At 41.9% G+C, this 19,394-nt stretch overlaps 2 protein-coding genes across 2 annotated transcripts; both read right to left on the bottom strand.

Annotated features, from left to right (window-relative positions):
- Window positions 1-771: 771 nt before the first annotated feature.
- Window positions 772-15,735, bottom strand: cplx4a (complexin 4a). The gene is made up of 3 exons (XM_024430844.2): window positions 15,186-15,735; window positions 8,215-8,302; window positions 772-2,652 (listed from the first exon to the last, which is right to left on the bottom strand). The coding sequence occupies exons 1-3, from the start codon at window positions 15,344-15,346 to the stop codon at window positions 2,425-2,427; spliced, it is 477 nt and encodes a 158-aa protein (XP_024286612.1). The 5' UTR covers window positions 15,347-15,735; the 3' UTR covers window positions 772-2,424.
- A 143-nt stretch (window positions 15,736-15,878) lies between these two features.
- On the bottom strand, window positions 15,879-16,612 carry LOC121847336 (extensin-like). Its single transcript, XM_042327945.1, has 3 exons — window positions 16,552-16,612; window positions 16,025-16,312; window positions 15,879-15,940 (listed from the first exon to the last, which is right to left on the bottom strand). The coding sequence occupies exons 1-3, from the start codon at window positions 16,610-16,612 to the stop codon at window positions 15,879-15,881; spliced, it is 411 nt and encodes a 136-aa protein (XP_042183879.1).
- Window positions 16,613-19,394: the final 2,782 nt, after the last annotated feature.

Here is a 19,394-nt window from a genome sequence, read left to right as displayed (position 1 = left end):
CATTGTTGTGCCTTTGGCTTTGACATTGTTGTGCCTTTGGCTTTGACATTGTTGTGCCTTTGGCTTTGATATTGCTCTGTCTGTTGAAAAGCAGTCATCTAGCTGGCTCACACTAGTAAAAAGTATGTGATGATCTAATCTCACACCTTTGAGGAGGTTCCAACTACTCCAATGAGGAATATGTGATGTGTGGGTTTCTAAAATAAAATACTGGCTATATGATTTCATCAAGATACAGAAAATATGTCTTCCATTCCCCCGATACAACTCTAACCTTCTGTGGAAACTTGAACGTAACTTGTCTTGTCTAGTTTTCTAGCTAACTGAGTCCAATCTAAATCATTTGAGAGTCTGACATAAGCTGTTAACCTGATGAGGTGGGACAACCTCCTCGGCAACCTTCATCCTATTAACTGCTAATGTTTTACCAGAACATTCCCAACCCAAGGCATTCTGAATCCAAGGCATTCTGAATCCAAGGCATTCTGAACATTGGACTCACGTGAAACTCACAACATGGACGGATTCTTCACCCGAACTAACCTACCCTAACAACAGTTGCTAAATAATCTCAAATTAATTGAAGACCCATTCCTTTATTCAGCCTCTGATAGTGTGCTAGTGTAATTCACATATTTAAAATCTAATCTAGAGTTTCTTTCGATTTCTGTCTGTTATATCACCCTTGAGGAATATATGTATTTGTAAATAGAAGGCTTTGGATCTGTGAACAGCTATAAGAGAAATAATGTCAAATAGTCAGCCATTTTATACAAGTCAGTCGTTTTATTTGTCATTGGCTTCTGCATGAACATGTATAATTCTAACAGCACAACATAACTTTACATTTAATATACATATATTTTAGAGTAATCCAAAATCCTTAACATTAGTTCTCCAGTGTGTCAGTCAATGTTAATGTACAGTTTGTTTAATTATGGAATAAAGAATATATATTTTAGTTAAATGATGGATTGTGCAAAACTGCAAGTATTTATCTCTTACAGGCGTGTTTTATGCTTGTTGTTTTGGATAAACATTGATAGAGGTGATTGTCAAAGATTTACTATTGTGTGTGTGGAGGAGGATATGCAACAGAATGCATTTTGCAACTGTCCAAAATACTGTCAGTTGCAAAAAGTGTAAAAGAAGTGGCCATCATTTCCTAATTAACAGATGAAACATGGAGAATAACACAAATTGGGGAGAAACAATCTAAAACAGCATTCATTCACACACATACAAAAAATACGTACTTTTACAAGTTAAACAAAACAGCAAATTACAGGGAGACTTCAAAACATAAACCGATTCACACAAGAAGTTGTTTGGGAAATTAACTTCCATTTCAGCGAAGACCTGCAACCATTGGATGTCGCCAAGCAGATTTCACAGCTTTGATCATTGATAGGGGGAGATAGAGGACTCTCTTAGACCTGGGTTCAAATAGTATCTGTTTTCTTTCAGCTGAGCTTGATTGAGCTTACCTGGCGCAATTATGGAGCCAATGGAATGGTACCAAAAGTGCAAACCAACTCGGCCCGTCCATCTGGCACTCCCCAGACAGGCTCAATCAAAACACTCAAAGGAGACTTTAAAACAGGGGTGCTCAAGTACTAGTTGAGAAGGTCCGGTCAAACAAATTTCCTATGTGGCTAAGGTCCAGATGGATAATGTCATTTATCGGCATAGTAACAAACCCTACCTCACAACCCAATTGGACCCCAAACTGTTCACACCCCTCTTGTTGGCGGAGAGAAAATGTTGCTGTTTCGAAGCTAATTTCCTGCAGTTCTACACATTTCACATGGGACAGAGAATTTTGTTGCTGTTTCGAAGCTAATTTCCTGCAGTTCTACACATTTCACATGGGACAGAGAATTTTGTTGCTGTTTCGAAGCTAATTTCCTGCAGTTCTACACATTTCACATGGGACAGAGAATTATGTTGCTGTTTCGAAGCTAATTTCCTGCAGTTCTACACATTTCACATGAGACAGAGAATTTTGTTGCAATTCTACACGTCTTATGTGTGTTTAAATGATACCAGGGGTCGAAGCCCGATCGAGTTCCATTTTTTTAACAATAAATAGATGTGGTCCACCAGTTGAGTATAGGAGCTTTAAAATAGCTCAGATACTTATTGTAAACCCAGGTCTGCTCGGTGGAGAGTGGAGACCGTTATAGGATCGGTTTGTTTACAGTCGGTCCTAAATCACTCCTTTTCCCTCCCCCTTGTTCCCTTACACCTCTATGTTAGCATGTCTAATGGTCTTAATAAGTATAGGCAGTGTGGTGGTACAGCTTCCACCATATTTTTCCACCTTCAGATCTGCAAACATTGAAGGGTTAGGGCCAAGGGATCGAATCGGGCTAGAATTGGGACCGGCTGTTCATGAAGTGTAATCTTCCATTTTATTTTTATTTACATGACAGAGCATTTCTCCTCTGCCTTGGCTTTCATCTCCGTCACAGTGGCCGAGGCCTTCTCCTTGAGCTGGTCCATGTCCATGTTCTGGAGGTTCTGAATGCCACCCAAGATGGAGTCCTTGTCCTCCTCCTCCGTGGCATCCTCGTCCACCATCTTGAGCAGCTCCTCGGGTACGTCCACATCGTCTCCAGCCATGGCCAGCATGTTATCGTCCTGCTCGCTCTGGAGAGAGTAGAGACCCATACAGACATTATATTTATTTTATAGTTTGTAATATTATTATTAGGTCAGGACATCAGCTAGTAAGACAGACAGAGATGATGTTCTCGTCCTGCTCGCTCTGTTAGAGAAACAATAGAGATGTTACATTAGCTAGCATCGTTAGTTACTGCTCGCTGCCCTTCTCCCACTAAAAGACCAATGCAGACATTAGATTAGCAAGTGAGACAGACAGACAGCCTGAACCTACTACTCGGCCTTTAAAGGGAGAGACCGATACAGATATAAACAACCTCCTACAGGGGCAAGAAAAAAGTATGTGAACCCTGTGGAATTACCTGGACTCCTGCATAAATTTGTCATAAAATTGTATCTGATCTTCATCTCAGTCACAACAATAGACAAACACAGTCTGCTCAAACTAATAACACACAAACAATTATATGTTTTCATGTCTTTATTGAACACACCATGTAAACATTCACAGTGCATGGTGGGAAAAGAATGTGAACCCTTGGATTTAATAACTGGTTGACCCTCCTTTGGCAGCAATAACCTCAACTAAACGTTACCTGTAGTTGCGGATCAGACCTGCACAACTGTCAGGAGGAATTTTGGACCATTCCTCTTTACAAAACTGTTTCAGTTCAGCAATATTCTTGGGATGTCTGGTGTGAACCGCTCTCTTGAGGTCATGCCACAGCATCTCAATCGGGTTGAGGTCAGGACACTCTAGAAGGTGTAGCCATTGAAGCCATTCTGTTGTTGATTTACTTTTGTGTTTTGGGCCGTTGTCCTGTTGCCTCACCCAACTTCTGTTGAGCTATAGTTAGCGGACAGGTAGCCTTACATTCTCCTGCAAAATGTCTTGATAAACATGGGAATTCATTTTTCCTTCGATGATAGCAAGCTGTCCAGTCCCTGAGGCAGCAAAGCAGTTCCAAACCATGATGCTCCCTCCACTATACTTTACAGTTGGGACGAGGTTTTGATGTTGGTGTGCTGTGACTTTTTTTCTCCACACATAGTGTTGTGTGTTCCTTCCAAATAATCTGTCCACATAATATTTTGCCAGTAGTGCTGTGGAACATCAAGGTGCTCTTTTGCAATCTTCAGAAGTGCAGCAATGTTTTTTTTTTGGATAGCAGTGGCTTCTTCCGTGGTGTCCTCCCATGAACACGGTTCTTGTTTAGTGTTTTATGTATCGTAGACTCGTCAACAGAGATGTTAGCATGTTCCAGAGATTTCTATAAGTCTTTAGCTGACACTCTAGGATTCTTCTTAACCTCATTGAGCATTCTGCACTGTGCTCTTGCAGTCATCTTTGCAGGACGGCCACTCTTAGGGAGACTAGCAACAGTGCTGAACTTTCTCCATTTATAGACAATTTGTCTTACCGTGGACTGATGAACATCAAGGCTTTTAGAGATACTTTGTAACCCTTTCCAGCTTCATGCAAATCAACAATTCTTAATCTTGGGTCTTCTGAGATCGCTTTTGTTCGAGGCATATTTCACATCAGGCAATGCTTCTTGTGAATAGCAAACTCAAATTTGTGAGTGTTTTTTTTATAGGGCAGGGCAGCTCTAACCAATATCTCCAATCTCGTCTCATTGATTGGACTCCAGGTTAGCTGACTCCTGTCTCCAATTAGCTTTTGGAGAAGTCAGCCTAGGGGTTCAAATACTTTTTCCAACCTACACTGTGAATGTTTAAACGATATATTCAATATAGACAAGAAAAATACAATCATTTGTGTGTTATTAGTTTAAACATACTGTGTTAGTCTATTGTTGTGACTTAGATGATCAGATGAAATTTGATGACCAATTTATGCAGAAATCCAGGTAATTCAAAAGGGTTCACATACTTTTTCTTGCCATTGTACTTGTGTGTTCATGTAGGGGTCAACACAGGCGTCAGATTAACTAATGAGACAGACAGCCTACTGCAGCTATACTCCTGCCTCATGCTGGATCTGTAGAAACAAGACATCAACAACACAGCGTCCGCGTGTGAGACAGAGATATCTTCTACAGTTACACTCTGGTCTCTGTAGGGGCCAGCACAGACATCAGATTAGCTAGTGTGATAGAAAGATACCATACTACAGCTAGACCAACACAGACAATCAATCAATAAATCAATCTATCAATGAAATCAATACAAATAAATCATAACTGATGTTTTTATGTCAGCAGTTGTCACAAAGTGCTTTGCAGTACGTTGGATTAGCTACCGAGGCAGACAGACAACCTCTATCATCCTGTCTCGCTCTGTAGAGACAGATGTAAGATTAGCTAGTAAAACATGGAGAGACATCAAATAAATGAGACTAATACAACAAGTGTAGACTTCACTGTGAAATGTTTACTTACGACTCCTTTCCCAACAATGCAGTTAAAAAGTAGGAACATTTCCAAATAGATGTAAAATATATATATATATATATATATATATATATATAGTAACACGATAAAATAACAATGACGAGGGTATATAAAGGCTATAAAGTACCGGTACCGAGTCAGTGTACTGAGGTATGAGGGTGTTGGGGTGATTGATTGAGGTAATTTGTACATGTAGGTTTGGTTAGGTGATTGATTGAGGTAATATGTACATGTAGGTTTGGTTAGGTGATTGATTGAGGTAATTTGTACATGTAGGTTTGGTTAGGTGATTGATTGAGGTAATATCTAGATATAAGTAGGGGGTGAGGTATGAGGGTGTTGGGGTGATTGATTGAGGTAATATGTACATGTAGGTTTGGTTAGGTGATTGATTGAGGTAATATCTAGATATAAGTAGGGGGGGGGAACAGAATGTCCGGGTAGCCATTTGATTAACTGTTCAGCAGTCTTTTAACTTTGGGGTAGAAGCTGTTCAGGAGCTTTCAGGTCCCAGGTATGGCGCTCCGGTACCGCTTGCTGTGTGGCAGCAGAGAGTACAGACAGTGGCGGGAGTCTTTGATAATTTTTAGGGTGTTCCTCTGACACAACCTGGTATCCTGCAATAACTACACACAACCACATGCAAGGCACGGGATGAGCGTCGTTTTAATACCTCACTGGTGAAAACAAATGGTCACTTAGGGATCCTTAGTTTGAGCACACTTAATGCAATAAAGAAGAGGAAGAAGGAACAGATTGACTGAAGAAACTGCAGAAACCTCAAACCTACATTCTAGAACCTGTTGAAACCTCCATTCTAGAACCTGTTGAAACCTCCATTCTAGAACCTGTTGAAACCTCCATTCTAGAACCTGTTGAAACCTCCATTCTAGAACCTGTTGAAACCTCCATTCTAGAACCTGTTGAAACCTCCATTCTAGAACCTGTTGAAACCTCCATTCTAGAACCTGTTGAAACCTCCATTCTAGAACCTGTTGAAACCTCCATTCTAGAACCTGTTGAAACCTCCATTCTAGAACCTGTTGAAACCTCCATTCTAGAACCTGTTGAAACCTCCATTCTAGAACCTGTTGAAACCTCCATTCTAGAACCTGTTGAAACCTCCATTCTAGAACCTGTTGAAACCTACATTCTAGAACCTGTTGAAACCTCCATTCTAGAACCTGTTGAAACCTCCATTCTAGAACCTGTTGAAACCTCCATTCTAGAACCTGTTGAAACCTCCATTCTAGAACCTGTTGAAACCTCCATTCTAGAACCTGTTGGATCCTACGTTCTAAACTCCAGGAAGGCTGATCTGAAACCTGCGTTAGCCTTTCCGTTGTAAACCATGACGACGGCCAGGTGTGAGGATTCTAAAGATGTCCGCCACAGTCTTACACAAGAGACTAATTCCATTAGTTAAATATGCCAGATTTTGCAGTTACTATATACAATCACATTATTCCACCATTCATTGTGTTCATCAGTTGTGATGACTGTCTTGTACAATGCCTTTAATCAAATTTAAAATAATCTTTATGTTGGGTTGTCTGTTATGGTGAAACTATACTTGCTGGACTCAAGTCGTTGTATAGGTTGTATAGCCTTTGTCATGAACATGTCTATTTAAACTAACACGCAAACAAAACAACTGAATCAGTACCTATTCATGATATATGAATATGTTGTCTATTGTTTTGAAGTGTCGTTCCACATATAGAAATGAAAATAACGAACAAGAAGATTGAATATTGAACTGAATGACTTGTGAGTGGCATTCTGCAAAAAGCAAACACAGAAGCCATTTACCTTCACCTCAGTCAGGATGATTTATTTTCAATACTTAAATAATATTAATATATATTCTGCTTTTTGCTACTGTAAGCACAGCTTTATACATGGTAGTGGTAATATAGCTAATACAAATCATACAGTACATACAATACTATACAAATCAAATTGTTAGAACATTGAACTATTGCCTTTTCTTTCAGTAATGACGTATATAAAATCAGAAATCCAACTGTACCTTATTTTCGCTCGTCATAACAACTGGTTAACAATATCTTCCTTATCAAGCAGCTTTCAATAGATCCAAACAGATTCCGTAGATTATTCTACAGAATCTAACCTAGATGTGGTTGTTGTGGCTGTCAACGTCGCTCAACCAACACTGTCTTCACTCCCCAGAGCCACATTAACACCTAGCAGAGCAGATGGCTTCTGGTCTTGTTTTAAGCCCGCGGCACAATATAGGACACCATGTCAAGTCTCCAGGCCTTTTATGGAACATCTTGCCTTCACCGTAATCTGCTGGCAGTTAGCCACCTCCACCTCCCGCTGTACGGCCTAAGGTAAACTGCCCATGTACTAGGCCAAGGGATAAAAACAGCGTCTAGCCTGTAAACATCAACCATTGAGGTGTTCACCACAGCGCTAGAGTCGTCAATACAGACACCCTGTTTCGAATCCAGGCTGTATCACAACCGGCCGTGTTTGGGAGTCCCATAGGGCGGCACACAATTGGCCTGGTGTCATCCGGGGTTTGCCGTCATTGTAAATAATAATTTGTTCTTAATGTTCTTAACTGACTTGCCTAGTTAAATACATTTTAAATGTAAAATTACATAACCTCATTGTTCCATCCAAAGGTCTCTGCATCTGAGCAATGAACGTGTTTGCTATTTTAACATTTGCTCTACAGTATGTAAGCATACAGAATAACATAAAACAGTACAGAATTCAGGAAGCAAAGTAAAGTTGAAATCATCTACTCTAGAGAGTGACTAGTGACAGGGGGCTGAAAAGATTGTAATTCAGGGGGAATGGATTCTCACAGGGGGCTGAAAAGATTGTAATTCAGGGGGGATTCTCAAGGGGCTGAAAAGATTCAGGGGGAATGGATTCTCACAGGGGGAAAAGATTGTAATTCTGAAAAGATTGTAATTCAGGGGGAAATGGATTCTCACAGGGGGAAAAGATTGTAATTCTGAAAAGATTGTAATTCAGGGGGATTCTCACAGGGGGCTGAATGGATTCTCACAGGGGGCTGAAAAGATTGTAATTCAGGGGGAATGGATTCTCACAGGGGGCTGAAAAGATTGTAATTCAGGGGGATTGTGTTCTCACAGGGGGCTGAAAAGATTGTAATTCAGGAGGAATGGGTTGTCACCTTTGGGAGTCTGTACTTGTCTCGTAGGCACACCCGCAGAGTTGCCCTCTCAGCTTTCTTGTGTAAGAAGTCGGCATCTCTCTCCATCCTGAACAACAGAGAAAATAAATGATTGATTCATTGATCGATGAATTAATTTATATATAATGTGACCACATAATGGATAACTTTATATGCATGCATACTGTATACTTGTTTCATTTGTATTCATACAACAATAACGGTCTGAGTATGATCTTGTTTCAACCAAAGGGACAGTCAATATACCATACTAATGCAACACATGATACTGTGAAGCTAAGAGGATGCAGCGCTTACGGAGGTTGACCTTAACAACTTGCTACATGTCTCATGGGTAAACCATCAGAGAGGTAAGGAGGTTCACACTACATATTCTCACTGTTCAGTCATATGATTCTTCTGGAATTTGACAAGAGAACATAGAGGATGTCTGGGCTGGCTGCTAAAATAAATAGATAAATAATAAATAGTTTATTACTATTTACTATCATCTAATGTGCTGCTTGCTTTCCTCCTATTTAGAAAAATCAAAGGCTGTAAAGTCTATGGCTCCAATGATAGTAATTGATTAAACCAACGTTTCAACTGCTTTCCTCCTGTGTCATTATTATGGCTTTACACAACCCGTAGCATGTCATCACAACCCATAGCATGTCATGACAACCCGTAGCATGTCATCACAACTCGTAGCATGTCATCACAACTCGTAGCATGTCATCACAACTCGTAGCATGTCATCACAACCCGTAGCATGTCATCACAACCCAAAGCATGTCATGACAACCCGTAGCATGTCATCACAACCCATAGCATGTCATGACAACCCGTAGCATGTCATCACAACCCATAGCATGTCATGACAACCCGTAGCATGTCATCACAACCCGTAGCATGTCATCACAACCCATAGCATGTCATGACAACCCATAGCATGTCATGACAACCCGTAGCATGTCATCACAACCCATAGCATGTCATGACAACCCGTAGCATGTCATCACAACTGACATCACAACTCGTAGCATGTCATCACAACTCGTAGCATGTCATCACAACTCGTAGCATGTCATCACAACCCATAGCATGTCATCACAACTCGTAGCATGTCATCACAACTCGTAGCATGTCATCACAACCCGTAGCATGTCATCGCAACTCGTAGCATGTCATCGCAACTCGTAGCATGTCATCACAACTCGTAGCATGTCATCGCAACCCGTAGCATTTTCCCACAACCCGTAGCATGTCGCACAACCCGTAGCATGTCACACAACCCGTAGCATGTCACACAACCCGTAGCATGTCACACAACCCGTAGCATGTCACCACAACCCGTAGCATGTCCTCACAACCCGTAGCATGTCCTCACAACCCGTAGCATGTCAACACAACCCGTAGCATGTCAACACAACCCGTAGCATGTCCTCACAACCCGTAGCATGTCACACAACCCGTAGCATGTCATGACAACCCGTAGCATGTCATGACAACCCGTAGCATGTCACACAACCCGTAGCATGTCATGACAACCCGTAGCATGTCACACAACCTGTAGCATGTCATGACAACCCGTAGCATGTCACACAACCCGTAGCATGTCACACAACCCGTAGCATGTCATGACAACCTGTAGCATGTCACACAACCCGTAGCATGTCACACAACCCGTAGCATGTCATGACAACCCGTAGCATGTCACACAACCCGTAGCATGTCACACAACCCATAGCATGTCATGACAACCCGTAGCATGTCACACAAGCCGTAGCATGTCAACACAACCCGTAGCATGTCAACACAACCCGTAGCATGTCACACAACCCGTAGCATGTCAACACAACCCGTAGCATGTCAACACAACCCGTAGCATGTCATCACAACCCGTAGCATGTCATCACAACCCGTAGCATGTCACACAAGCCGTAGCATGTCACACAACCCGTAGCATGTCACACAACCCGTAGCATGTCATCACAACCCGTAGCATGTCACACAAGCCGTAGCATGTCACACAACCCGTAGCATGTCAGCACAACCTGTAGCATGTCAATAGGCATTGGGCAGTCAGATTATACAACGCATGGTCAACTCATTAGTGGATTGACTTTAGGATAATCATTATGAGAATCCTTGGTTGCGATCCAAGTGGCTCCATAATCTCTATATAATGCACTACCCTAGCAGTTAGAGCCCTATTTTCTATATAATGCACTAGCCTAGCGGTTAGAGCCCTATTCTCTATATAATACACTATGCTAGTGGTTAGGGCCCTATTCTCTATATAATGCACTAGCCTAGCGGTTAGAGCCCTATTCTCTAATGCACTAGCCTAGCAGTTAGAGCCCTATTCTCTATATAATGCACTAGCCTAGCAGTTAGAGCCCTATTCTCTATATAATGCACTAGCCTAGTGGTTAGAGCCCTATTCTCTATAAAATGCACTAGCCTAGTGGTTAGAGCCCTATTCTCTATAAAATGCACTAGCCTTGTGGTTAGAGCCCTATTCTCTAATGCACTAGCCTAGCGGTTATAACCCTATTCTCTATATAATGCACTAGCCTGGTGGTTAGAGCCCTATTCTCTATATAATGCACTAGCCCGGCGGTTAGAGCCCTATTCTCTATATAATGCACTAGCCTAGTGGTTAGAGCCCTATTCTCTATATAATGCACTAGCCTAGTGGTTAGAGCCCTATTCTCTAATGCACTAGCCTAGCGGTTAGAGCCCTATTCTCTAATGCACTACTAGCCTAGTGGTTAGAGCCCTATTCTCTAATGCACTAGCCTAGCGGTTAGAGCCCTATTCTCTAATGCACTAGCCTAGCGGTTAGAGCCCTATTCTCTATCTAATGCACTAGCCTAGCGGTTAGAGCCCTATTCTCTAATGCACTAGCCTAGCGGTTAGAGCCCTATTCTCTATATAATGCACTAGCCTAGCGGTTAGAGCGTTGGGCCGATAACCAGAAGAATGCTGTTTTGAATACTCGAGCAGACAAGGTGACCCTCTCTCACCCTGAAAAATAACACATTTCACTGCACTTATCGGGTGTATGTGACAATACAACATATTATTTATTTTGGCCTATGGGATTCCCTAGGGCCCTGTTTAAAAGTAGTGCACACTAAAGAGAATAGGGTGCCATTTGTAACAACAAATCTCAAGGCCATTTTCAAATAACATTTTATTGTTCACATACACGTGTTTAGCAGATGTTATTGCGGTTGTAGCGAAAATGCTTTTGTTTCTAGCTCCAACAGTGCAGTAATATCTAACAAGTAATATCTAACAATTTCACAACATTTACTCAAAACACACAAATCTAAAGTAAAGGAAATAAATATTTGGACGAGTAATGTCAGAGCGGCATAGACTAAGAATATAGAATGTAATAGAATACAGTATGTGCACTGCCGTTCAAAAGTTTGGGGTCACTTAGAAATGTCCTTGTTTATGCCCATTAAAATAACATAAAATTGATCAGAAATACCGTGTAGACATTGTTAATGTTGTAAATGACTATTGTAGCTTTTTAAAAAAAATGGAATATCTACATAGGTGTACAGAGGCCCATTATCAGCATCCATCACTTCTGTTCCAATGACACGTTGTGTTAGCTAATCCAAGTTTATAATTTTAAAGGGCTGACTGATCATTAGAAAACAATTTTGCAATTTGGTTAGCATAGCTAACATACAGACATTCTGATGTACTTGTCCTCTTGCTCAGTTGTGCACCGGGGCCTCCCACTCCTCTTTCTATTCTGGTTAGGGCCAGTTTGCGCTGTACTGTGAGAGAGTAGTACACAACATTGTACGAGATCTTCAGTTTATTGGCAATTTCTCACATGGAATAGCCTTCATTTCTCAGAACAAGAATAGACTGACAAGGTTGTTTCTGGCCATTTTGAGCCTGTAAATGAACTCACAAATGCTGATGCTCCAGATACTCAGCTAGCCGAAAGAAGGCCAGTTTATTTGCTCTTAAACAGGACAACAGATTTCAGCTGTGCTAACATATTTGCAAAAGTGTTTTCTAATGATCAATCAGCCTTTTAAAATGATCAACTTGGATTACACAACGTGCCATTGGAACGCAGGAGTGATGGTTGCTGATAATGGGACTCTGTATGCTTATATAGATATTCCATTTTAAAAATCTGCCGTTTGCAGCTAGAATAGTTATTTACTACATTAACAATTTCTACACTGTATTTCTGATCACTTTGATGTTATTTTAATGGACAAAAAAAATAGACATTTCCCTGTATTTTAAAGAAAAGCTAAGTGATCCCAAACTTTTGAATGGTGTTGTTCATATGAGATGAGTAATGCAAAATATGTAAACATGATTAATGTGACTAGTGTTCCATTATTAAAGTGGTCAGTGATTTCAAGTCTATGTATGTAGGGCAGCATGTATATGTGCCAACCTCATTGGTCGCTGTGGAGAAAAAACTGTTTCCCCTAGCCAATTAAACGTGAGGATTATTAGTTGGCCAGATTGAGGGTTTGGGCCAGATTGAGGATTAGGACAAATTACCCAACACAGAAACAGTACACTGATTGTACAAAACATTACCATAACATAGACTGAACAAGTGAATCCAGGTGAAGCTATGAATCCTTATTGATGTCACTTGTTAAATCCACTTCAAATCAGTGTAGATGAAGAGTCCGGTTAAAGAAGGATTTTTAAGCCTTGAGACAATTGAGACATGAATTGTGTATGTGTGCCATTCAGAGGGTGAATGGGCAAGACAAAAGATTGAAGTGCCTTTGAACAGGGTATGGTAGTAGGTGTCAGGCGCAACAGTTTGAGTGTGCCAAGAACTACAACGCTGCTGGGTTTTTCACGCTCAACAGTTTCCCATGTGTATCAAGAATGACCCACCACCCAAAGGACATCCAGCCAACTTGACACAACTTTAGGAAGCACTGGAGTCAACATGGGCCAGCATCCCTGTGGAACGCGTTGGACACCTTGTAGAGTCAACATGGGCCAGCATCCCTGTGGAACGCTTTGGACACCTTGTAGTTTCCCAATGAATTGAGGCTGTTCTGAGGGCAAAAGGGGGTCAACTCAATATTAGCAAGGTGTTCCTAATGTTTTGTACACTCACTGTATAACACTAACTCCTGCTCTACTCTGAGAGTGATAGGCTGAAGACACCCAACACAAAATGAGGAATACAAGATGGTTATAAGGTGGTCATACACGCTCTTATAATGCATTATAACTGCAGGCTTTAAGTAAAAGTGCTTTAACATTTAACATCAGATCTGTGTGCAGCCATTTTCTTCACTAAATCATGGAGGAAGGGCTAATCTGGTTACATAATCTGGTTACATAATCTGGTTTGGCTGAAGCGTCCATCAGAAGATTATATTTCTGTAAAACATCAACATGTCAAATTAAATCAAATATTATTATTGGTCACATACACATGGTTAGCAGATGTTATTGCGAGTGTAGCGAAATGCTTGTAACATGTCAGTGTTAGGCTAAGGCTATGCTATATTTTGTTGCAAATAGAAAATTATTACACACAAATAATGTAACCTTTATGGTCTCATTTGTTGATTTGCTTAAAATAAATGTAAAAAAAATCTTAATTTTATTGAATGTTTAAAACATACAATCTACCCGCAGCGAAGCAGCTCAACATTGACATTCGGTCATCTAAAAGACTCCCATCCCACAGGAGCAACCAGGGTCAAGTGCCCAGCTCAAGGGCACGTCAAAAGATCTCCCACCAAGTCAAAACGGGGACCCGAACCAGCGACCTAGCAGCCACCAGCCCAAGATCCTAACAGCCAGGCCATCAACCATCCAAGACCCCCCTCCCCCACCCAAAAAAACCTCTCCCTCTGTTGTCGCCAGTTCCAAATCCCAACCCTCAGTTTCCCTCAGCCCATCCCACCTATCTCTGCTGACCACACTCTTTGTATTTCTACACACCATACAGTATCTTTCAACTATGCTGTGATGTAACATACAATTTGAATCTAATTTAATAGAATCCAGAGATTGCGAGTTAATGTTTTGGACAGTCACTGAACATGCCCTACTCGGCAGCAGCCACATCATTTTACATAATAAAACAAAATGGCTGCCATGGCGGTGAACCCACAGTTATGAGCTCTTCCTCCTGTTTGTCAACTAGTACCTGTCTGAAATTGTGGATCTGGATGAATAAACTGGACAGAGTGTTGAAATGATTCGAGATAGACATAGGCAGTAAGATTACTTTTGATCTGTGATTTTTCACTTCACCATCAAAGCTCCTCCTACAACGTCGCAGTTAAATTAAATCACCATGGGTGAAATTCAGCAGCCATTTTAAAATCCTCCTGGAGTCTTAATAGTTCAGGCTCTAAATTAGACTGAACTGACTATTTTACAGACTAATTTACAAACCATTTTAGAGACTATTTTACAAACTATTTTACAGACCATTTTACAGACCATTTGACTTCATTTTAGCACTGATCCTTTTGAGTGTTATTCAAATTCAATGTCAGTAAACCAGTCTGGCTTCAAAAAACATTGTTGATATCACAGCAGAGGGTCAACGATCAGAAATTAATTGTGTAATGGTGGTCGTGGTTGTAAAAATTGCAGTTTGAGTTAAGGTTTTCTGCTCTGACCTTGAGTGACAAAACCATCAAGAAAATAAATAGTGCAAAAAGAAACAAATTGTAATCTGTAACGTCAGGAATAAATGTTGATACATTTAAGTTATGAATTCAACAACATTTCAAATGAACAAATCATTTGCAAGGTGATTTCCTGCAGAATTGCTGCATGGTGCTGGTCAAGGTCAGATAGAATAGGGGTGGTGGAGCCGACACTCTGTAGAGTTAGCCAGCCATGTTGTCTCATAGCCATTCATGATCCAACAACAACAAAACAAAATGGAGGTAACTCGGCAGTCAGGGCAGGTTACTTACTTCTCCTCCACCAACTGTTTTTGGTACTCCTCATACTCCTCGCGTGTCATCCCTGCTGCCTTGGCCGGGTCTGCAGGGGCCGCCTCCGCTTCTTCCTCTCCTCCACCCATAGGATTCAAACCAGCCAGTGGGTTAGGCATCATGGTCTTGATTAGGAACATCTTGATCCCCTATGGAGTTCTGCTGTACTAGGATATATAGATATTATATTATTGTAAATAGGACTAGTTGCTTCCCTGGCTTCTACCGTTGGGTTGGGATTGCTAGCAGTTGGTTAGGTCCAATGGGATCCTGTATATTCTGTCTAGCTAACCTGTCCTGCTGCCTGGGTGTGTAATGAAGGATGCACTGACGGCTAGGGAACAGACACCAACAACAAAAAATACGGTCAGCCGTAATCTGGATTAAACCTCACTACAGCCCCACGAGGCTAAGAGGCAGATGGCCTGGTTTTCTGCCTCTATTTTTAACACACAACTTTAAGGCTTGATATTGATAAATGGGACAGGTTCAATCAATGACAGAATTGGTGTATAGCACAATGCAAAAGGTCACAGTCAAATTTTTGGGATTTCAAGATCCCAAGACATTCTTGTTCCCCTGTCACATTAGTTGTTGCATCCGCCCGCCCACTGCTAGTTAATCACATTACTGAACAAGGTTTGGCCCCTCCCATCTGCCAGAGATATCTGTTTATATCCTGGATGAGTTGGGGGAGGGGGAGCTGAGGGGGGGGGAGCTGAGGGCTGGAGGAGCTGAGGGTGGGGGAGGAGGGGGGGAGCTGAGGGCTGGAGGAGCTGAGGGTGGTGGTGGGGGGGGTTGTTGAGGGCTGGAGGAACTGGGGGGCTGAGGGCTGGAGGAGCTGGAGTTGGGGGGAGAGCTGAGGGCTGGAGGAGGCTGAGGGCTGGAGGAGCTGGGGGGAGCTGAGGGCTGGAGGAGCTGAGGGGGGGGTGAGGGAGCTGGGGGGCTGAGGGCTGGAGGAGCTGGGGGGAGCTGAGGGGGGCTGAGGGAGCTGGGGGGCTGAGGGCTGGAGGAGCTGGGGCGAGCTGAGGGCTGAAGGAGCTGGGGGGGGGACTGAGGGCTGGAGGAGCTGTGGGGGAAATGAGGGGGGCTGAGGGCTGGAGGAACTGGGGGGGAACTGAGGGCTGGAGTTATATAAAGAAATCTTTATGTAACAGCATGAAGAATAACGCAATGTACATTTGTGTACAGAGAGTGCAGAATGCAGGGTTGTATACTTTCATATTCTTATCAAACACTTATGTTCTTTATAATTAGTTTGAAATTACAGACAGACAAGCTGAATTTTACAACCATAGCATTTGCCCTTTTCTATAGCTACACTGTTGATTGCAGTTAGCTGTACTGCGTTGTACTGTGGCGGGGAGGCGGGCGAAGGAGGCCGTTTCCTGTGAAAGAAGTGTCATTATCTCTTATTTATGACGAGTGACAATGCAACAATGCAGTCTGACAATAACAGATTAAGGTGTGCATCTAACATCTACCCTATTGCCTTTGAGGGAGGAGAGAAAGAGAAAGACAGCGAGAGAGAGAGAGGAAACTAATGGCAGAACGTACAGTACTTTCGGAAAGTTTTCAGACCTCTTGACTTTTTCCACATTTTGCTACGTTACAGCCTTATTCTAAAATTGATTGAATAAATACAAATCCTCATCAATCTACACGCAATACCACATAATGACGAAGCGAAAACATCTTTTGCAAATGTATTAAAATTGAAAAACAGAATTATCTTATTTACCTAAGCATTCAGTCACTTTACTATGAGACTCTAAAATGAGCTCAGGTGTATCCTGTTTCCATTGACCGTCCTTGAGATATTTCTACAAATAACTTGATTGAATTCAATTGGACATGATTTGGAAAGGAACACAGTTGACAGTGCATGTCAGAGCAAAAACCAAGCCGTGAGGTCGAAGGAATTGTTCGTAGAGCTCCGAGACAGGATTGTGTCGAGGCACAGATCTGGGGAAGGGTACCAAAAAATGTCTGCAGCATTGAATGTCCCCAAGAACAGTGGCCTCCATCATTCATAAATGGAAGAAGTTTGGAGCCACCAAGACTCTTCCCAGAGCTGGCCGCCCAGCCAAACTGAGCAATCGGGGGAGAAGGGCCTTGGTCAGAGAATTGAGCAAGAACCTGATTGGCACTTTGACAGAGTTCCAGAGTTCCTCTGTGGAGATGGGAGAAACTTCCAGAAGGACAACCATCTCTGCAGCACTTCACCAATCAGGCCTTCATGGTAGAGTGGCCAGATGGAAGCCACTCCTCAGTAAAAGGCACTGGGCAGCCCCGCTTGGAGTTTGCCAAAAGGCACCTAAAGGACTCTCCATGAGAAACAAGATTGTCTGGTCTGATGAAATCAAGATTGAACTCTTTGGCAAGCGTCACATCTGGAGGAAACCTGGCACCATCCCTTCGGTGAAGCATCGTGGTGGCAACATCATGCTGTGGGGAGCTTTTTCAGCGACAGTCAGGCTAGTCAGGCTCGAGGGAAAGATAAATGGAGCAAAGTACAAAAAGATCCTTGATGAAAACCTGCTCCAGAGAGGTCAGGACCTCAGACTGGGGTGAAGGTTCACCTTCCAACAGGACAACGACCCTAACCACACAGCCAAGACAACGCCAGAGTGACTTCGGGACAAGTCTCTGAATGTTCTTGAGTGGCCGAGCCAGAGCCCGGACTTGAACCCAATCAAATATCTCTGGAGAGACCTGGAAGTAGCTGTGCAGCGACTCTCCCCATTGTTATGGTATTTATATGTATAATGACTAAATGATGTATACATTTAACGTAGAAATATAACTAACCGAATACTACCCTGTCACCTTATGATTGTATGAATCTTATTGGAATCATAACACTAAATCTAATGTGTGTAGTTTTAGTCAAGAATTAGAACAAGGACTTTCTGTTCCTTGTTAGAGACAAATGGAGCTATCGTCAGACCGGCTGGAATACTGTGTTTCTTACAGGACATTCTGTCTCTACCCAGGGAGGGGAGAGACCTTGGGCTTGTAAAAGATTGTTTAACAGGTGGCAGACAATGTGAGAAGACTTGTGAACTATGTTGCCATTGTATCTGAGGAGGAGGGACATTTATGAAAAAATGTGAGGTATATAAACCAAATGTACATGGTATTATGACCAGAGCTCTCGAGAATAAACGCTATTGGCTAAGTTGACTGATCTCTGTCCGTTTTATTTAAATAAGAACCTTACAAATTCTTAGAAACAGACAGAGTGTATTAATTGTATTGGTTAATGAACACATAGGAACAACATCCCTCTAACACCCATCCAACCTGACAGAGCTTGAGAGGATCTGCAGAGAAAAAGAGAAACTCCTCAAATACAGATGTGCCAAGTTTGTAGCGTCACACCCAAGAAGAATCGCTGCCAAAGGTGCTTAAACAAAGTACTGAGTAAAGGGTCTGAATACTTATGTAAATGTGATCGTTTTTTTTCTTTCTAAGAAATTTGCTAAAATTTCTAAACCTGTTTTTGCTTTGTCAGTATGGGGTATTGTGTGTAGATTGATGATGGAAATAAATATTTAATACATTTTAGAATAAGGCTATAACGTAACAAAATGTAGAAAAAGTCAAGGGGCCTGAATACTTTCCGAATGCGCTGTATGTAGATTGAGACACATTCACCACCAGTGGTGTCCATTAAAACATAAATGTTTTACGAGTTATGTTACAATATTCATTTTCACTCGCTATGTTGTCATACATTCCCTCAGAGGCTGACAAGAGGATAAAGCCGGTATTTGTACACATGCCATCAGGATTAGTGAGAGGTCACGGTGGTGATGTGACCTGGAAGTATAAATGGTTAACATCATACTGTAGCTCAGGAGAAACAGCATCCACATCACAGCTGCTATAACCAGCTGAATCACAACAAGTTAAACTACATGACCAAAAGTATGTGGACACCTGATTGTCGAACATCTCATTCCATAATCATCTGCATTCATATGGAATTGGTCCCCCACCTTTGCTGCTATAACAGCCTCCTCCAGTCTTCTGGGAAGGTTTTCCACTAGATGTTGGAACATTTGGTGCGAGGACTTCCAACATCTAGTGGAAAGCCTCTATACCAGGCGGTGTGAAAAGAATGCCCAGGAAATCATCAGACCCCAAACACCCAAGCCATAGATCTGACACCAACAGGCTCTT

Source organism: Oncorhynchus tshawytscha, linkage group LG09 (genome assembly GCF_018296145.1).
Source record: "Oncorhynchus tshawytscha isolate Ot180627B linkage group LG09, Otsh_v2.0, whole genome shotgun sequence".
NCBI classification, from domain to species: Eukaryota; Metazoa; Chordata; class Actinopteri; order Salmoniformes; family Salmonidae; genus Oncorhynchus; species Oncorhynchus tshawytscha.
Note: the sequence above shows the minus strand (reverse complement) of the source record. Positions and strands in the feature narration are given on the sequence as shown.

Bases quoted from the DNA above. Each gene is read 5' to 3' on its own strand.
- cplx4a (XM_024430844.2), bottom strand. From the start codon at position 15,346: ATGTTCCTAATCAAGACCATGATGCCTAACCCACTGGCTGGTTTGAAT. The intron at 8,303-15,185 runs GTAAGTAACCTG...TCTGTTGTTCAG, and splicing joins AAACAGTTGGTGGAGGAGAA to GATGGAGAGAGATGCCGACT. The intron at 2,653-8,214 runs GTGACAACCCAT...TACTCTCTCCAG, and splicing joins ACAAGTACAGACTCCCAAAG to AGCGAGCAGGACGATAACAT.
- LOC121847336 (XM_042327945.1), bottom strand. From the start codon at position 16,612: ATGACACTTCTTTCACAGGAAACGGCCTCCTTCGCCCGCCTCCCCGCC. The intron at 16,313-16,551 runs GTACAGCTAACT...GTTCCCCCCCAG, and splicing joins CCCCGCCACAGTACAACGCA to TTCCTCCAGCCCTCAGCCCC. The intron at 15,941-16,024 runs GTTCCTCCAGCC...CCCCACCCTCAG, and splicing joins CTCCAGCCCTCAGCCCCCCA to CTCCTCCAGCCCTCAGCTCC.